The 16,173-nt window shown below is 55.1% G+C and overlaps 3 protein-coding genes across 3 annotated transcripts in view; all 3 read right to left on the reverse strand.

Annotated features, from left to right (window-relative positions):
- The window catches only part of NAALADL1 (N-acetylated alpha-linked acidic dipeptidase like 1), an 8,292-nt gene extending 3,122 nt beyond the window's left edge, over nucleotides 1-5,170 (reverse strand). Inside the window, exons 1-13 of the mRNA XM_069066340.1 lie at nucleotides 4,342-5,170; nucleotides 3,972-4,144; nucleotides 3,660-3,781; nucleotides 3,126-3,248; nucleotides 2,297-2,580; nucleotides 1,964-2,068; nucleotides 1,597-1,682; nucleotides 1,337-1,456; nucleotides 907-992; nucleotides 766-829; nucleotides 559-626; nucleotides 370-461; nucleotides 85-175 (exon numbers count right to left, since the gene is read on the reverse strand). Of these exons, the coding sequence (XP_068922441.1) occupies nucleotides 85-175; nucleotides 370-461; nucleotides 559-626; nucleotides 766-829; nucleotides 907-992; nucleotides 1,337-1,456; nucleotides 1,597-1,682; nucleotides 1,964-2,068; nucleotides 2,297-2,580; nucleotides 3,126-3,248; nucleotides 3,660-3,781; nucleotides 3,972-4,144; nucleotides 4,342-4,547 (1,620 nt within the window). The 5' untranslated portion in view covers nucleotides 4,548-5,170. The remainder of the gene's footprint in view (nucleotides 1-84; nucleotides 176-369; nucleotides 462-558; nucleotides 627-765; nucleotides 830-906; nucleotides 993-1,336; nucleotides 1,457-1,596; nucleotides 1,683-1,963; nucleotides 2,069-2,296; nucleotides 2,581-3,125; nucleotides 3,249-3,659; nucleotides 3,782-3,971; nucleotides 4,145-4,341) is intronic.
- A 292-nt stretch (nucleotides 5,171-5,462) lies between these two features.
- On the reverse strand, nucleotides 5,463-8,896 carry LOC138144717 (uncharacterized). Its single transcript, XM_069066112.1, has 7 exons — nucleotides 8,774-8,896; nucleotides 8,321-8,416; nucleotides 7,938-8,126; nucleotides 7,792-7,856; nucleotides 7,356-7,463; nucleotides 6,461-6,527; nucleotides 5,463-6,365 (listed from the first exon to the last, which is right to left on the reverse strand). Exons 1-7 carry the CDS (start codon nucleotides 8,894-8,896, stop codon nucleotides 6,162-6,164), a joined length of 852 nt encoding a protein of 283 aa, XP_068922213.1. The 3' UTR covers nucleotides 5,463-6,161.
- A 578-nt stretch (nucleotides 8,897-9,474) lies between these two features.
- Nucleotides 9,475-16,173, reverse strand: part of CDCA5 (cell division cycle associated 5) — a 7,350-nt gene continuing 651 nt past the window's right edge. Inside the window, exons 2-4 of the mRNA XM_069066113.1 lie at nucleotides 15,717-15,826; nucleotides 12,707-13,156; nucleotides 9,475-10,557 (exon numbers count right to left, since the gene is read on the reverse strand). Coding sequence (XP_068922214.1) covers nucleotides 10,477-10,557; nucleotides 12,707-13,156; nucleotides 15,717-15,826 — 641 coding nt within the window. The 3' untranslated portion in view covers nucleotides 9,475-10,476. The remainder of the gene's footprint in view (nucleotides 10,558-12,706; nucleotides 13,157-15,716; nucleotides 15,827-16,173) is intronic.

Below are 16,173 nucleotides of genomic sequence, written 5' to 3' on the forward strand. Positions count from 1 at the left end.
CCCCAGAAGGGTGTGGGAGGCTCTCCCAGCTGCCTGCCAGGGGAAGGTGCCTAGGAGAGGACAAGTCCCCAGGGGCTCACTCACCTGGTCATAGGTGTAGGCAATGTCCATGGAGGTGATTCCCAGGAAGTGGACAAAGGCGGCGTAGTCACTGCCAGAGCCCAGGGAGCCCAGGCTGCAGGGAAAGGAGGCAGCTTCTAGGCTTATGTTTACTTATCATATGAATTTCTTTCTCCCCAGTAGAGTGTGAGCTCTTTGACAGTAGCCCCAACACCTGGCACGGTGAGTGAAGCATAGCAAATGCTTGATACATGTTTGCTGATTGATTATTTGACCCATGGTCTTCTCAGACCCCAGGCTCCTCCTCACCTGGGTATGACGCCATGAGCAGGGCTGCTTCGGTTGTTGTGTTGGAGCCAATTGTCATAAACTGTCAGGCTGCTTTTCCCTGGTGCTGGGACCTGGGGAGGTGGGGATAGAGTAGCCAAGGGAGCCGCTTGCCTTAGCTTCCCACGAAGATCCTCTGAAGGACTCTCCCCCACATCCCTCTCCCTGTACCTGTTTTGCTGCAGCAAAGATAACGCTCTGGGCAGGGGGGGTTGCCTGTACCCTCAGGGTAGCATTGGCTGATAAAGGAGCAATGAACACAAGTCAGTCTTCCCCTCCTGTGAACAAAGCCCTGGGGTCCTGGCCCATCGATCTCGCCGCCCTAGGACCCTGACTCCCAGAACCCCTCGGGCTTCTTGCCTTCAACCTTCAACTCACCGAATACAGCGATATCCACATTGATATAAGCCACCCCACGCTCCTGCAGCTTGGTGAAGAATTCCTGGGGGTCGGAGGCCAAAGTTTAGCAGGGCAACCTCCCCTCAGCCTCCCTCCTGCCCCGCTTGTAGGATCACTCACTTCTGTGAACTCAGTGGAGCCAATGAGGCCAAACTCTTCAGCCCCCCAGCTTGCAAAAACAATTGACCGGCGGGGTCGCCACTTTCCTGGAGGAGACAGTTGGAAGATAGGGCTGTTTGGATCCCAGGAGGGCAGCATGCTGGCCAGGAAAGGAAGGGGTGGGGGGGCAATACTCTGCTCTAGGAGATTCCGATTCATCAGCCCATACACAGATGAGAACTGCCAAGACCTGCGAAGCCCCTGGTCCAAGCCCCTCATGTCACCATGGCTTTGGTTGTCTGTGACAGCACCCTCCAGGCTGATGAGATTGGGAGGAGGGAAGCTTGGGGTTCATGAATATAGGTGGACTTGGGCAATGGGGTGAGAGGGAGAGCTCTGAGTCATGGGAAGGGAGCTTGGGAGTTCAGGGGGAGGGGCCTCTCAGCCTCACCATCCTTCACCAGGGTCCCCAACACCCTGGAGATCTCCAAGAGCACAGCAGTGCCACTGCTGGGGTCAACAGCCCCATGGACCCAACTGTCCCGATGATTCCCATACAGAACATAGCGGTCTGGGGCAAAGGAAGCAAGAGGGTCAGAGACAGGGAGGGGCAAGCTTGATAGGACAGAGGGACAATCCCGGGGGGCCCCTGTGAGGGTCAGAGGGGAAGGTTGGGCATGGGGTGACAGATTAACCAAGGGGCTTCCTCACCAGGCTCCACGGCCCCCCGGATGATGCCCAGGACGTTGGAGGAATTCCTGAGTTCCAGCCGGTTATGAACAGTGACATTCACCTCACTTTGGGGGAGATAGAGAGGGATATAGAGAAGTGAAGAGATTGCCAACAAAAAGAAGAGAAAGGGCAAGAGGTGGCAAGAGATGGTTGGTCAGAGGCTGAACGGGCCCTGGGCAAGGTTGCCCCCTAGAGGTCATCCCTACACTAACTGGGAGGAGGAACTAGATGCCCCAGGGGTCCATTGCAGCTCTGGGATCCTGGGGAGGGGAGCAGCTAGTCTGGAAGAGGGGCAGAGGGCACAGGGAAGGGGTGCACACACTCAGAAATAAAGGGATGTCTTCACCTGTTCTGGGGGAAAACCCCATTGTTCAGGAAACCTGGTCCCAGCTTGTAGTCACATCCCAAGGCCCCCTGCCAGGAATTGGGAGCTACAGACCCATTGAGGTTACTGAGAAGGAGACCAGAGGTTAGGATCATAGAATTCAAATGTGTAAGTCACCTGAGAGAGTACTCCAACTCCCTCACATTACAGATGGGGAAACCTGAGAGGTGAAGAGACTGGCCGAAAAAGCCTGGCTGAAGGGGCCAGGGCTGGCCTACCTGGGGAGGAAAGAGGGGGGGGGGGGGGAAGGGAAGGTCCTGCCCCCTCAAAAAATGGATGGGAAAGGAAACTCACCAAAGCAGCTTCTGGGCATCCTCAAAGCTAATAGGCTGGCTGGGAATTGGGGGGAAGCCCTGTATGTCAGCATTCTCCAGGCGGAAGGCAAAAGGGGTAGCAGGAAAGTAGGGTGTTTTGGGGTCCCCAAAATGCTCATAATAAGAACCACGCTCCACCCCTGAAGGAGGCAGTGCCCAGGAGTGGGGAAAAGTCTCATTAGGGAATCTCAGGTTGTCATTGATGTCCCTGGGGTCAGTGTAGACCAGAAGCCCAGCCACCCCATGCTTGGCTCCATTCACAGCCTGCAAGGGACAGAGAACAGTGGTGGTCAGCTCCACCCTTTCTTCTGGCCCTAGGCTCCTTCCCTCCCCACCCTCTTGCTCTGGGGACAGGGACACCTTAGACAATCGATAGCCTCACAATTGGAGTCTCAATTCCAACCTCAAAACCTAGTCAGACTATCATTTTGTGGGAAGCCTGGTGCCTAACCAGTTACATCCCCAGGCCCTTGCCAGGAACTGGGCTCCCAGGCCTATTGAGGTTACTGGGAAGGAGATAAAGCATTAGGATCATAGAATTTGAGCCTGAAAGTAACCTCAGAGATCATGCCAACATTCTCATCTTATGTGTGGGAAAGCTAAGGCCCAGAGAGGGGTCCCCAAAGGCTGCCTCATGCCACTCCCCCAGTGACAAAGGACTGGGCCAACCCAGTTAAGCAACAGTTAATGGTAGATCCTGAAAATCTGACCCAGTCTGTACTTAAAGGAAGTCTCGTGACTTCCATGTCATACCCCTGCTGTCCTTCCTGTTCCCAGTCTCTCCCTAGAGGCTTCTGAGTCCTGCTCACCTTGGCTCCTCGCCCCACCCCACCATAGCGGGTCAGGGCTATGGTGCCAGTGAGGCTGATGCCCTGATCCTTCAGGTAGGCATAATCACTCTCTGAGCCTCTGTTGGCATAGACCAGAAGACCCTGCGCCCGAGGAATAAGAATTTAGATAAGAGATTCTTCCTTCACAACGTGACTAATGTGGAAATATGTGTAATAGGGTTGTACATGTATAGTCTATACAAGATTACATGCCATCTTGGGGAGGGAGGGAGAAGAAAAACTGGAACTCATCTTTTAAAGTGGATGTTGAAAACTATCTTTACATGTAACTGGAAATAAAACACTATTAAGGTGGGCTGGGGGGGGACAGGAGGAAGGGCAGTGTGCAGGAGAGAAGAGCAAAGGGTCTGCAAGCCCTCAGAGTGGACCGACTACGGCATCTCCGTTGGGGGGGAGGGACTTGCCTGGCTGGCCAATGGCCAAGCTTCTGCCCGCTCTCCTAACTCCAAATCCAAGGAGAAGCCCGGAGGGCTACCTGCCTGGCTCCCATACCTGAGGGGTCCCTGCTGGGGCATAAGCGGCATAGGGTTGCACCACCTCTGGGTCTCCTTGTTCCCCAGTAAGGTTTTCCTCACTCTGCCGGGCAGTGAAGAGAGTGGTTCCCTCAGGACTCACTGTGGTGAAATGGGAAGACAGAAACCCAGGGTCACGTAGTAAGTGGGAATCGGAGGCAGGACCCCACATCCAGGATTCTTGCCCCCATTGGAGCCAGGCTGGTTTTGCCGCCTCACCCTCTGGGATGGTGAAAGACATTCCTCCCCCTCCCCTGCTTGTGATCTCCGTACTGGCAGAGCTCAGCCTTACCCACTTGGACCGTGTTGGGCTGCTCGCGGCTAGGAAAGGACAATAGCACTTCGTATACCCCCTCCCTAGCAGCGTCCAGCCCTGACTTAGGGTTCTGCCACCTCTGCAGGAGAAGCTTGACGAGATTTTTGTCCCTCAAGGTGGTGGCCATATGAGGCTCCAAGGACAGCTCCCTGCAGGGAGGAGAGATGGGACTGAGTCAATGCGGGGGACTGCGTAGGGGTAACCCAGTGTGGGGTGGGTGTGGTGCCGGGCCTGCCTAGGTCCCCATGAGGACACTATGGGTAGGAAGGGGACCTTGGTCAGAGAAGGATCATGTTGGTGGAGGGATGGGTCTGAGATGCTCGGGGACAGCTCTCTCTTTTCTCACCTGAGGTTCTCCTGGATCCTGTTGGCATCCAGTTGACCCATGACAGTGTCCAGCAGCTCCTGATCCAGGTCCTGGGAGGGACTGATTGGGCCAGCTGACTCAGGCTGGTCAGTCTTCTTGGGAATGGCGAAGTGTCCCAGGATGATTCCGAGACTAAAGAGGGCGGCAAGCCCCACCACCAACAGGACCACTTTCCACCAATGCATGGTGCAAGGAGGTTCCCTCTACTCCACTCTGAGCTGGAGGATCCTTATAGATGGGGTGTCCATGTCCCTGGTTAACCATCACCCTGGAGCATTTGTACTTTGCACCTGCCTAGGGGTGGAGAGAAATAGGGGGTGCTACGACTCCAGGGAACCACCTTTCCCCATGTGGAGGACCTTGCTGGGGACACAGTGTCCTGGACTCATCAGTGGGGGCTCATGAGCCATGGTTTTTGGTGGATCCAGAATCTCAGAATACCTTGAACCTGGGGTGGCCTTGTAGGTAGACCTACTGTGTGCCTCCAGGTGCTTGCACCACCAACCCTCCAAATACAAAGTTTCTCCAGGATGAGAATTAGGTCATTTTTCATCTCTGTAGCCTCCAGGCTCAATGTGGTGCCTTGAAACAGGAGGTGCTTCTGCATAAATACGACTTAAATTTCATGGTTTCCCAGAGTAAGGGTAGAGATAGGAAAAATGCAGCTACTTGTCCCAGCCCCCACTCACCCTGTGAGCCCAGTGTCCCCCACCTTCTCACCTGGAGAATCCAACCTCATCTCCCCATTTCACAAAGGGAGAAACTGAGGCTTAGAATATTGCAAATGGTCTGCCATGATCCCAGAGACAGAAATGGATCTCATCCCCTTATGGCAGCGTCTCCCCTCCTCTAGCTCCAGGCTCCTGCTGTTTGGTCTCTTCAAATGCTGGGCTCCTCTGGGCTGAGCCCAGGTCACGCCTTCCATCTCGGTGCATGTAGGTTGGCAGGTTGTTCCTGTAATGTTCACTTGCCTCCCCCTTCTCTGGCCACAGCCTGCACCCCTCATCCCAGGGGACATTTTCCAAATGGAAGGGGGCAAGGGAGAAAGTTGGTTGCTTGATCCCAGGCTGTCTGGGCTGGGAGTCAGACAGGCCTTGAGTCTCTTGGGAGAGTCCTTTCCCTCAGTTTCTGTAATACAAAGGGCCTTCCAGTGGTGACTCCTGAAACCTGAGGAAGCCAGTGCCAATGGATAAAGGTCTCCTTCCTCCCCTCCCCCCTGCACATCCCCAGCAGCCCCACCTAGCCAGGCCTTTTCCTCCAGTTTCTTCTGGACAGCCTGGTGTCCTGACCCTTCGGCCGGCCAGAGCTCTAAATGACTGCCCTGGACCAAAGCAATGATAGGACCATAGAGCAAGAGCTGGCCAAGACCATCTAAGTCCTTGGTTTTACAGATGGGGAAACCGAGGCCCAGAGAGAGGAAGGGATTCTCCCACTATTACACAGGGAGTATCAGAAGTGGGCTGACTCCAGAACCGGTGCTCTTTCCACTGCCAGGGGGAGCCCCGAATGCCAGGAGCTGGGGACAGGGGCTTGGACGCTCTTCCTTGGAGTGTGACTCACTTCTGTCTTCGGGGATGGGACAGGGCCTTATCTTGTCCAAGGAGCCAGCCTCTCCCAGGTGCTTATCTCCTCCTTCTCATTGGGCTCCCCTGGACAGGCTGACCTGCCCTTGAATCTTCTCTTCAGGGTGGGTGGGGCGGGGACTGGGGAGGGTGACCCCTGTACACACAGGCACCCCCTCCCTCCTGATACACATACACAGAGCAGGCATGGGGGTGGCAGAAGCTTTATTGCTGACATTAAGGGCGGGGGAGTGGAGCCTGGGGTGGAGTCCTCTCACAAGGACGGGGATCCTTTCCCCTGGTTGCACCAAGAACCCCCACACTGCCCTCCCTCAGCTCTAGGCTCGCCCAGGGCATGGAGGAGTCCGGGGAGCAGCTGGGAGCCTCGTTCAGGAGAAAGAACACAGGGGGTGTTGGGGGGCTGGAGGCCAACCTGGAAACCTGGAGTAGGAGGAGACAGGGCATGAGCCTGGAATGGGAGCTAGGGCCAGCTGTCCCCCCACCTCCTCAGGACCGGCCCCAGCTCCGGGACACACCAGGCTTTGCAGCTTTTCCTCTAGGACTCGGAGGGCTCTGTGGGTGCTGGCCATTTCCTCCTGCAGCCTGGGGTGGGCAAAGATGAAGGCCTTCTGAGCCCACCCTGCCCACACCCTCTCCCCGCTGGCCGGCTCTGTGGCCTATGAACCCAGATTCTCCAAGCACAGCCATTCTGCTTAGGGAAGGGAGGCCCCTCAGGGGAGCATCCCTAAGGAGGATGCTTTGGGGATCCCACCAGCTCCCCAGGCTGCCTGCTCCCTTCCTACCTGACATCAGATCCCCCTTCCCACCTCCCAGGCCCCAGGCTTCTCTCTGGCTGAAGCCCTTGGCCAACATGGCTGAGCTCTCCACCGGACCATTTCCCTTCATCTCCCCCTGAAATCCTGAAGTGAAGGGGGGTGGCTGGGTGTGCCAGGGGGTGGCTCCCCACACTTGGGGGCCCTGTAAAATTTGGTGGATATATAGCCAAGAAGACAACTGGCCTTTCTCCAGTGCTTCCTGCTAAGCGGGCCCTTTTCTCCCAGCCCTGGAAGGAAAGTCCTGTATGTTTTACCCCTGGGATAGGGAAACTGAGGTGCATGGGATTTGGAGTCAGGAGAGACCTTAGAGTCGAAACCTCTCATTTCACAAATAATAAAACCAAACCAAACCCAAGGCCTGGGGACAGAAAGGAATTTGCCACCATCACACAGAAAAGTAGCAGAATCAAGATTTGAACCCAGGGCTTTTGACTGTGTCACCAGCTTTCCCATCTGCCAGCACTGCCTTCAGGGTCACGATTCAGCTTAGATGACATCTGGTCCTTAAACCAGGGCTCACCCTGCCCCAGTAGCCTAGTAATGGACTCAAGTGGGGGCCTGGGAGGACCCCCAGCTTCGCCAATCCCTGCCTCACCTCAGGAACTGCTCCTTCAAGGTCATCAGCTCCTCCCACACCTGCCCCAGGCTGAACTCGGGGTCCCCGACTCCATCTTCTACTGTGGATCCCATGTCCAAGGAGCTCCTGGGGGCAGACAGGGAGGACTGAGGGAAGGCTTGGGGCACAGAGGTCTACTCCAGGAAGGCTTCCTTGATTTCTCCCATCAGTACAGCCCTCACACAGCACAGGAGTTTGCCCTCCCCTGATGCACTCAGCCCATCTGTATCTCAGTCCAGCAGACTCTGAGCTGGGTCTCCTCCAACTCCCGGGACACGGCTCTGCGCTTGGGACGTTCTCAGTAAATGTTTGGTGAATGAGTAAATGAAGGGAGAAGGGAGGATCTGAAGGGTGTTGGTAGAAATAGGAGACGGGGTGAGAGCCTGAGAAAGAGACACAACCAGCCTCCACTCACCCTCGAGGCCCAAGTGGATCTGGCTGTGTCCCCACCTCAGACAGCTGGTCCTCCGGAAAAAGCAGCTGAAAAGCAGGATGGGAGCAGCTGGGGGTGGGGGTAGTAGGCAAGGGACAATTTCTCCCAGGCTCCTTCCCTTCCCTTACCTGGCTTGAGACCTTTGCTCTCTGTCTTCCTTGGGGAGGAGAGTATCTAAGGGGGTCCTGGGCACCCTTCCATCCCAGAGCCCGGAGCTGGGCAGGACTCAGCACTCTCTGCGTTATCTCATCGAGGAAGGCGGAGAACCTCAGCCGCTCCCCAAGGCCCCGGCCACCGATCAGTGGCCCCCTGCCTGGCTGGGGAGGGTGGCCAGAGGAGGAAGATGAACTCCTTGAGGACTCCTGTTCCCAGGCCCAAGGAGGCTGGAAGAACTTTTCCAGGACCTCCAGCTTACCCTCAGCCACTCCCGGAGCCCCTCTGGTCCAGGACCCCAGCCTCTGGCTCATCCTGAATGCAGATGTCAAGGGCGGTCGTCCTCTGGGGCTCTGACCTGCCTCTGGCTCTCCCAGGGTGCAGGGAGAGCCGCAATGAGGCCGGAAGTGGAGAGCAGCCCAGGACTGGGGCTCATCAATACTCCCTTGAACGTCTGCCAATATGGGGAATAGGCTTGGTCAGATCAATACCTCGCTGACATTTACTGAGGGCTGCAGGGCCGGCCTCCATCCTGTCCCCTGACCAGGCTGGCAGGGGCTGCCTTCTAGTGTCCATTCTAGCCCCTGCCTTTTGAGAGGCTCTCGCAGAGAGCCCAGAAGCACAGCATTGCTTCCAGACTGGATGGATGCATGGCTTCAGTAGTGAGGCCTAGCACACAGCAGGCCCTTAGGCCAGGGTCTAGAGCAGTGTCTCCCACAGACTCTACGTCTGGGCTAATGTCAGGGTCAAAGCCCCAGGGGCTCTGGGCATCTAAGGCCTTTCAGAACTGGTCTGGCTGCCAGCTTCACACGTTCTCAAGGTGGCCACACTGGTCTTGGCGGTCCTGCTTTGCCTCCAGGCCTGGGCCACACTCTCCCCACTTCTTAGGGCCTGGGGCTCCCCAGAACATAAGCTGCTTGAGGGCAGGCAGCATGGTAGAAAATCCTTCAATGGACAGTAGCTGGAACTGTCGGGCTGCTCCCCATGTAGAACTAACCTTAGCTGGGCCCGGAGGCCCAGGCCCCTCCTCCCCAAACCAGACAGAAGGCAGACTTGAATGGTTTAAATCAGCTTTTAAAACACAACTTCCACCAGTGTCCCTATCACCCCCAGGCGGGAGAGCCCTTCTCACAGACAGACTCTAAAGGCTGCTTGCTTGCTGCCTCCATGCACCTATGGTCTGCATCTCCGTGCCCAGGGACCTGACCTGAGTGCCAGCTCCTCCATCCTTCCCCAATTTCAAACCTTTCTGGACACTTCATTCTGTGCCAAGATGCCTGTAGGGGCTGTCCTTATTGCCCCCCAGGTAAAGGTAGCGTGTCTGAGGGTCGGGGCCGAGAGGAGACAGCTCTGACTCGTCCATGCCAAGTGCTGCACAGCCAGAAGGATGGGCTGGGCCCATGGGCCAGCTAGAAAGGCAACCCTGGCAGGCATCACTACAGTCCAGCCTTGGTCCCTGACCCAACCTTGGAGCGTGTGTGTGTGAATCACTTAACAAAATACAGCATCAACAACGTTCATCTGGATATTTCTATTTAAATTTGACCCCCCTGGACTTGGCAGAGCCTACAGTAAGGTCATCGGGCACCGGACAGGTGACAGGCCAGGAAGCTCAGCAGTCTCCCTCGCACTTCTGGGTGATACAGCTGTGGCCTAGAGGGAGCTGCCCATCCAGTACCAAGCCAGCGTGCCTCCTCTTCTTCAAGCCGCCTTCTGGGAGGGTCATCTAAGTGAGGTGATTCACCTTGATCCAACACCCCTGTCCCATCTTTTACCAACTGCCTCTCCAGAACGAAGCACAATGCCATACCCCTCCCCCCACCAAGGGTGTGCCTGCAAATGTCGGTGGCCTGGGCACACTGGGGGAGGGGTCTCAGGTTGAAATTGATCTCCCAGGCCCTCAAAATAAATGCCAAAATAAACACAAGCTGAGAGGGAGAAAGTCTCAGCAATGGGGCCTGTTCCTGCCTCTCAGGAGCAATCATGAGGCCTCCCCCACCTCCAGGAAAACTGGTGGGGTCTACCTAGAGGAAAGGAGAGACACTGAGCCAGGGATGTGCCAGCCGGGACAGGAAGCAGCTGCGCGGTCCTGCTCCCCCACCCCCAGCTCTCTTCCCAGACAGCCTGCCTTCTAACACTTCTGTGGTTTCCAACTGCCACTTTTATTCTTCCTGCTTAAAATCTGGGAAAGGAGAGACAAGGCCCCTCAGGACACATCCCGATGAGCCCAAGCACTGTCTGCAGGGGAGCCAAAAGAAGTGGGTGGTAACAAGGCACTCATTAGTGATGCTCCAGCTGGGTCCCCCACTGACAATCAGAGTCCATGAGGTAGAGGGACCCAGTGCAGCCCAAAGGCCAAGTGCCAGCACCCCCAGGAGAAGGGGTGCCTCTCCATTGGGCAAAGGGGGAGGCCTACGATGGCAGCTGAGGCTCCTAGAAGGGGGTGAAGAAAGGACAGATGCTATATACAGAAGAGGGTAGTCCAGTCCAGTCCAGTGATCCCCTCCATCCACCTCACTCCACCAGGAGATCAAACTTCTCAGCAGCCTCAAACTGGGCATTCATGGCAGCAGCCCACTCATCCAGCTCAGATTTCTGCAGGAACCAGAGAAGAGGGGTGAGCAGGAAGGGGGAAACACCTAACGCCCCCACCACCATCCCAGGCTGGATGTATGGCACCTGCCAGGCAGCAGCAGCTGCCCAGGGCCTCACACACTCCACAGGGCGAATGACAAGGGAGGGATGTCAGTAACCCTCAGAGAGCCCCAGTCATGAAGAACAGGGACCTCAGCCTCTGGACCCCCCACACACAGTAATCAGTGTCTCCCCGAAGGAAGGAGGGGGATCACTGGGACACTGTGGGTCATAACTTGCTTCCAATGGGGAAGGCCTGGAGGTTAGGGAAAGGGCATCAGTGCCACACGTAGGGAAGTCCAGCCCAGAAGCAGGCACAAACAGGAGGCGGGGGTGGGGGAAGCTGGTGGGAGTGTCAATGGCAAGAGAGGAGCATCCAGCTTGGAGGAAATGCAGGGGTGCCTGGGCCCCACACATTGGTCTGCTGGGGCAGCACAAACAACATAGGACCTGTTGTCATGGATCTGATTCTGACCAGCAGGAGAAGGGCGAAGGAACGGCTCCCCAAGAGCTTCCCTGGGGGCTGGCATGAGCTAAGGCAGCCAAATGACCCACAGGATCTGAGAGCCCGAGCCAGAAGATACCTCCAAGGCCACTTAGGCCACGCAGACAAGAGGCAGGGTAAGATCTGAACCTAGGTTCTCTGATGCCATCCTTCCGAGGAAAGAACCACAAATGCCCCAAAGGCAATCAGTCCAAGAGGTACAGCACGGGAATCAGCCAGTCAACACACAAATCCAATGAGGAAGATATGGAGAAGCTCCCTAAGAGCTCATGGACCAGCTGAGGTGTCCAACAGACAGGGACAGGAAAGGGACCGGGAGCAGGTACCAGAGACCTAGCACCCAAGGGAAGAGCCTGGAGAGCTAGATCTCAAGGACAGCAGAGGCAGGTGGAGGGGATGAGGAAGGGCTAGAACGAGGGCTTAGGTGGTCTGATGATGAGGGGGGAGGCTGGACTTCCCAGAGAATGGGAGAGAACAAGAAGGGAAACCTGAGAGAGCTGAGATGGGGAGGAGACCCCCTGGGGCTGCTGCGAGGAAGTGACAGGGCTCATCCCCACCCTTGAGAGGCAGGCACCGTGGGCACACGTGGTTCCTAGGCCAGGACCAGTCACACTGACCTTCCTTATGTTTTTCTATGTCAGACCATACACTGACAGGCTTGACTTTGCTTCCTGGCAGAATGCTACAGGATATGATTAAAGGGATGGTTTGTGGGCACTTGGAAAGGGAGGCAGTGATTATGAAGGGCTGGCAGAGCTTTGTTAAGAAGCTACCGCAGTCGGGGCAGCCAGGTGGCTCAGTGAGTAAGAGCACTGGTTCCAGTGTTGAGAAGACCTGGAGATCGAATCCCGGGCTCAGACACTTAGCACCCACCCAGAAACACCTGGCCGTGTAACCTTGAGCAAGTTACTTAACCCCGATTGCTTTAAAAAAAATTAAAAAAAAAAAAAAGAAGCTACCGCAGTGTCAGCTTTTTGCCCTTGCCAGAATGACCAGGCTGGTAGATCAGGTAAGGGCCGGAGGCGCAGAACACAGCAAGAAACAGGCAAAACATCTGCCAAGGTCTTTCATGGGGACCAGACAGCGGTCAGATGGATTCTGATTGGGCTCCGTGACCAGTTCCCAAGAGTCATCTCGTCCTCAGAGTCAACTGCTAGAGGATATCAGGAGGGCGAGTGCCAGGAGTCCTCCTTGGCAATTCCCAGCCATGTCCTCATCAGCAGTTTGGACGAGGGCAGAGATGTAGCAAATGTGAAGACGGAACAGCAGGAGCGATGCCTAACAGGATGGAGGCCAGAAGGGATGGGCTGCATGAGGTGAATGGGGTCAGGGGAGATGCTAACAGGGTCTAAGCTGCCCACAGAGAGGTTCTCAGTCTGGAATGAGGGAGAAGAGATTCCCTCTGTCCTCTGCCCCTTGAGTACGGTGGTCAGCACTGTGCCCACACTTTAAGGACCCTGGGATGGCCAGAGAAGTAGAGATGCCAGACTCCACGAGCACAGATGGAGACAGAGAAGGAACAGCTCAATGGAAGGGCAATCGTGTGGGCAGTCCGTGCTGCCCGGTGACAAGGCCTAACAAGCACTGGGGCAGGGGCATGCTCACCAAGATCCCAGGCACCGCCCTCCTCTTCCGGCGCTTCTCCTTGGTCACGGTGATGCCAGGGAGGCTGGAGTCCGGTCCCCACGTCTCAGCGGTGGGGGTGACTGCTTGGCTCTTTGACTCCTTCACCACAAGGGAGATGTTCTCCAGCTCCTCTCCTGAGAGCAGCCTTTCGAAGCCGAAGAAGGACTGGCGGCGGTAATGAGGCGTCGGGGTGGCACCAGAGCCCACGCCCCCGTCATCGAGGCGGCTGTAAGAACGCCGCACTTTTCTGGACATCTCCAGGTCTCTGGCATCCATGAGCTCTGGCTTGGGCATGACATTGGGGGCCAGAGGGCCTAGCAGCGTGGTGCTCACTGCCAGGGCTGGGCTGGCAGTGAGAGGGCAGCTACCTTTACTGAGTGGGACGCTTTCCTGTAGAGGGGGAGAGTTCTCCTTCTCCAAATGTGTGACCTGGAGGGGGGAAGTCAGAGACAAAGATGAGAGCAAAGGGAAAAGCCCAGGAGGGGGTTTTGCAGACTGCGGCCCTTCCTCTCTCTCCCTGTCACCATCACTCATTCCTGATCCTCTTCCTAACCCTCAAACATGGTTCTTCCCTTACCATGGCCTGGCTTCTAGGACCAAGCCTGAAAAGATGACCCACCATGACATGCCCCCATTTCTGAATGTTTGCCTAGATGTGCCGCTGGCATTGAATACCTGATGCCACTAAGTTTCCTGTTTCCAAAGCTGATGGCTACGTCCATATGGGATCCGAGTATAAACAGAAAGCATTTTTAGAGAGAAGACTGGGAAAGGCCTAGCACAGGCATGTCAAAGCCAAGAGGCAGAAATGAGGAGAGCGAGGGCACGGGGAGCCCAAGAAGCCTGGTTCAGAACTCGGACAGTAAATCCTAATAGTGGACTTTACAACAAGAATCTCTTTGAGATGCGACTTTTTTGGCAAGTTGGCTCCTGAGTTCTTTGTTATGGGTTATACTTATAAGGATGTTACTTGAGTTCTGCGATCGATAGGCTACACCCCAAGAATTTAGTTATTGAGAGCCAAAATATTTGATTCAGCACTCAGGTATCTTTGGGTGGTCAGCTCTAAATGTGATGTCTTTTGAGGATTGCAGCTTTGGCTTTAAAGTTTGCTCTCAATTGTATCTGGTTATGACTGCGGCTGCATTAGGATGTACCTGAAGCCTACATCAAAGGTCTTACCCTAAGACTTTAGTCTCCTAGGTAACAAATCCTTATCAAATTATCTCTTCTGTGCTCCCTCCAGGATATGACAGACTAAGATAATGATAAGGAAACCTGAGTCCCCTTCCTTTGTCTCGTAGCTCTATAAAAACCTCGTCCTGAGAATCAACAAATGGAGTTCATTGTTCTTCCTTGACCTACCCACATGGCCTAGTCATTTCTTATTCACATCTCTGAATCATGCTAAGTGCTGGACACTGAGCAGCCCACGGCACCAGGCAAGGGTATGGATTCTGGATAAAGGATTAGATCACAGAACACAAGGAGCAGAGTCAAGTGTAAGAAAGCTGGGCAGTGACGGGAAAGTAGAAATAGAAAAAAATCGATTGATCAGCACTTAAAAGAGACCCTATCAGGAAAATTCATAGGAATATCGTAGTCAAATTCTGTAGCCCTCAGCTCAAGGAAAAATATTAAATGCATCAAGATTAAAGCAATTTGAATAGGACAGTGCCACAACTAAAATTACACAAGACCTAGCAGCAGAGATGTTAAAGGACCACAGGTCTTGGAACACAACATGTTGAACGAAGAGCAAAAGAACCTGAGCTCTGGCCAAAGGGGCAGCCAGGTGGTGTAGTGAATGAAGCACTGGCCCTGGAGTCAGGAGGATCTGAGTTCAAATCTGGCCTCAGACACTTGATACATTTACTAGTTGTGTGACCTTGGAAAAGTCACTTAATCCCAATTTCCTTGCCTTCACCTCTCCAAAAAAAATACAAACCAAAAAATGGGCAGGTAAGAAGGGGTCAGGAATGCCACACAGAGGACTACCAGACTGCCACTGGAGTTCAACGAGCAAGGGGTGACCCATCTCCCCCTCTGCACAAGGGCTGCACTGGCCTAGTGCTTGGGCTTCTCAGCCTTGACCACAATGAAGGCATGGGAAGACAGACACAGGTGAGATGCCAGCCTGGCTGAGCTCCAAGTCAAGGTGTTTCCCTGATTCTATCAGTCCACTAATAAACCTTCACTTCCTCCCTGTTGTCAACTAAACAACTGGCAAGACTTAATCACAGCATTTGAGCCGTTTATTACCTACCTCCAACCTGCCCACCACTTCCTACTGCTTCTCTCCAGGTAGTTCCTAGTCAAGCCCTGGATAGGCACATCTCTACTTCCTATTCTCAGCCTGCCCGACTTCAGTATGGACTACCTGCCCATTGTGGAGGAGTCTTCCTTTTCCTGAAAGGCCGAAGTCAGATGCCACCTTCTCAGCACACCCTCTGCCCCTGCCTTCAGATTTCCTGTGGCAATCCACCAAAACTCTCCTGTGCCTCTAACTTCTTCCCCCACAAACCAAGAACCCTCCTTTGCCATTTGGCTGGAAGCACTTTGGGAGAAGGGCCTAGCTATGTGCTCCCCGCCCCCAGGAAAGCACAGGGCAGGCCTTAACAAATCTTTCTTAGTTAAACTGATAATTGTCCCTTAAGTGGCCCTACCCCCAATTCCCCTTTGTGTCCCACACAGGATCCTCATTTGACAGCACCTGGTGAGCTCCTGTCCTCACGCGGCTCACAGTCTAGCTTGGGGACAAAACACAAAGGTGGAGACGATAACAAAACCTATGACGAATGCAACCCAGAAATTCAGACAGAACACTAGTGACGTCACGTGCAGGCAGAGGCTTCCTGGAGTCGGGGCACCTGCGTGAGGCTAAAGGAGAACGGGAGAGAGGGCACTGCTGACAGAGAACACTGGCAAGGCGGCTTTGAGGCAGGACATGTGGGCAGCACCTGTCGCTTCCTCCAGACCCAGGCCTCACCTCCGCACTTGGTGACACCCTCTTGGCTGCAGACTTGCGGCTCTGGGAGGTGGGAGTCTGTGATGGAGAGAAGAGAAAGGTTGACGGTGGGGGGGAGGAGCTGGCGATGGCTGCAGGGGGGCAGGGATGGGAGAGGCAGGCTCACCTCGGGGGCTGGGACACGTGCAGACAGCACCGGCCCTGGAGGCAAGAGACACCTGACATATGCTGACATACGTGACACCTTACTATAGCCCTGTGACCTTGGGCAAGTCACTTAACCCCAATGGCCTTGCCTTCCCCCCTCCAAAAAAAGAAAAAAAAAGGCGAGGGCTGTGTGGACTCCAGGAGAAGCAGCCTGCAAAGACGGAAAGCTGGTGAGATCAAGAGCGCCCCTCCAGCACCGAGAACCTAACTGGGCAAAACCTGGGGAGCCAAGTGACAGCAGCTACTGGAGTCTCCGGGGTGGCACAGCCAG

This window comes from Petaurus breviceps, unplaced genomic scaffold (assembly GCF_028583685.1).
Source record: "Petaurus breviceps papuanus isolate PSGF00001 unplaced genomic scaffold, PetGlider_PUasm1.0 90721, whole genome shotgun sequence".
Lineage (NCBI taxonomy): Eukaryota > Metazoa > Chordata > Mammalia > Diprotodontia > Petauridae > Petaurus > Petaurus breviceps.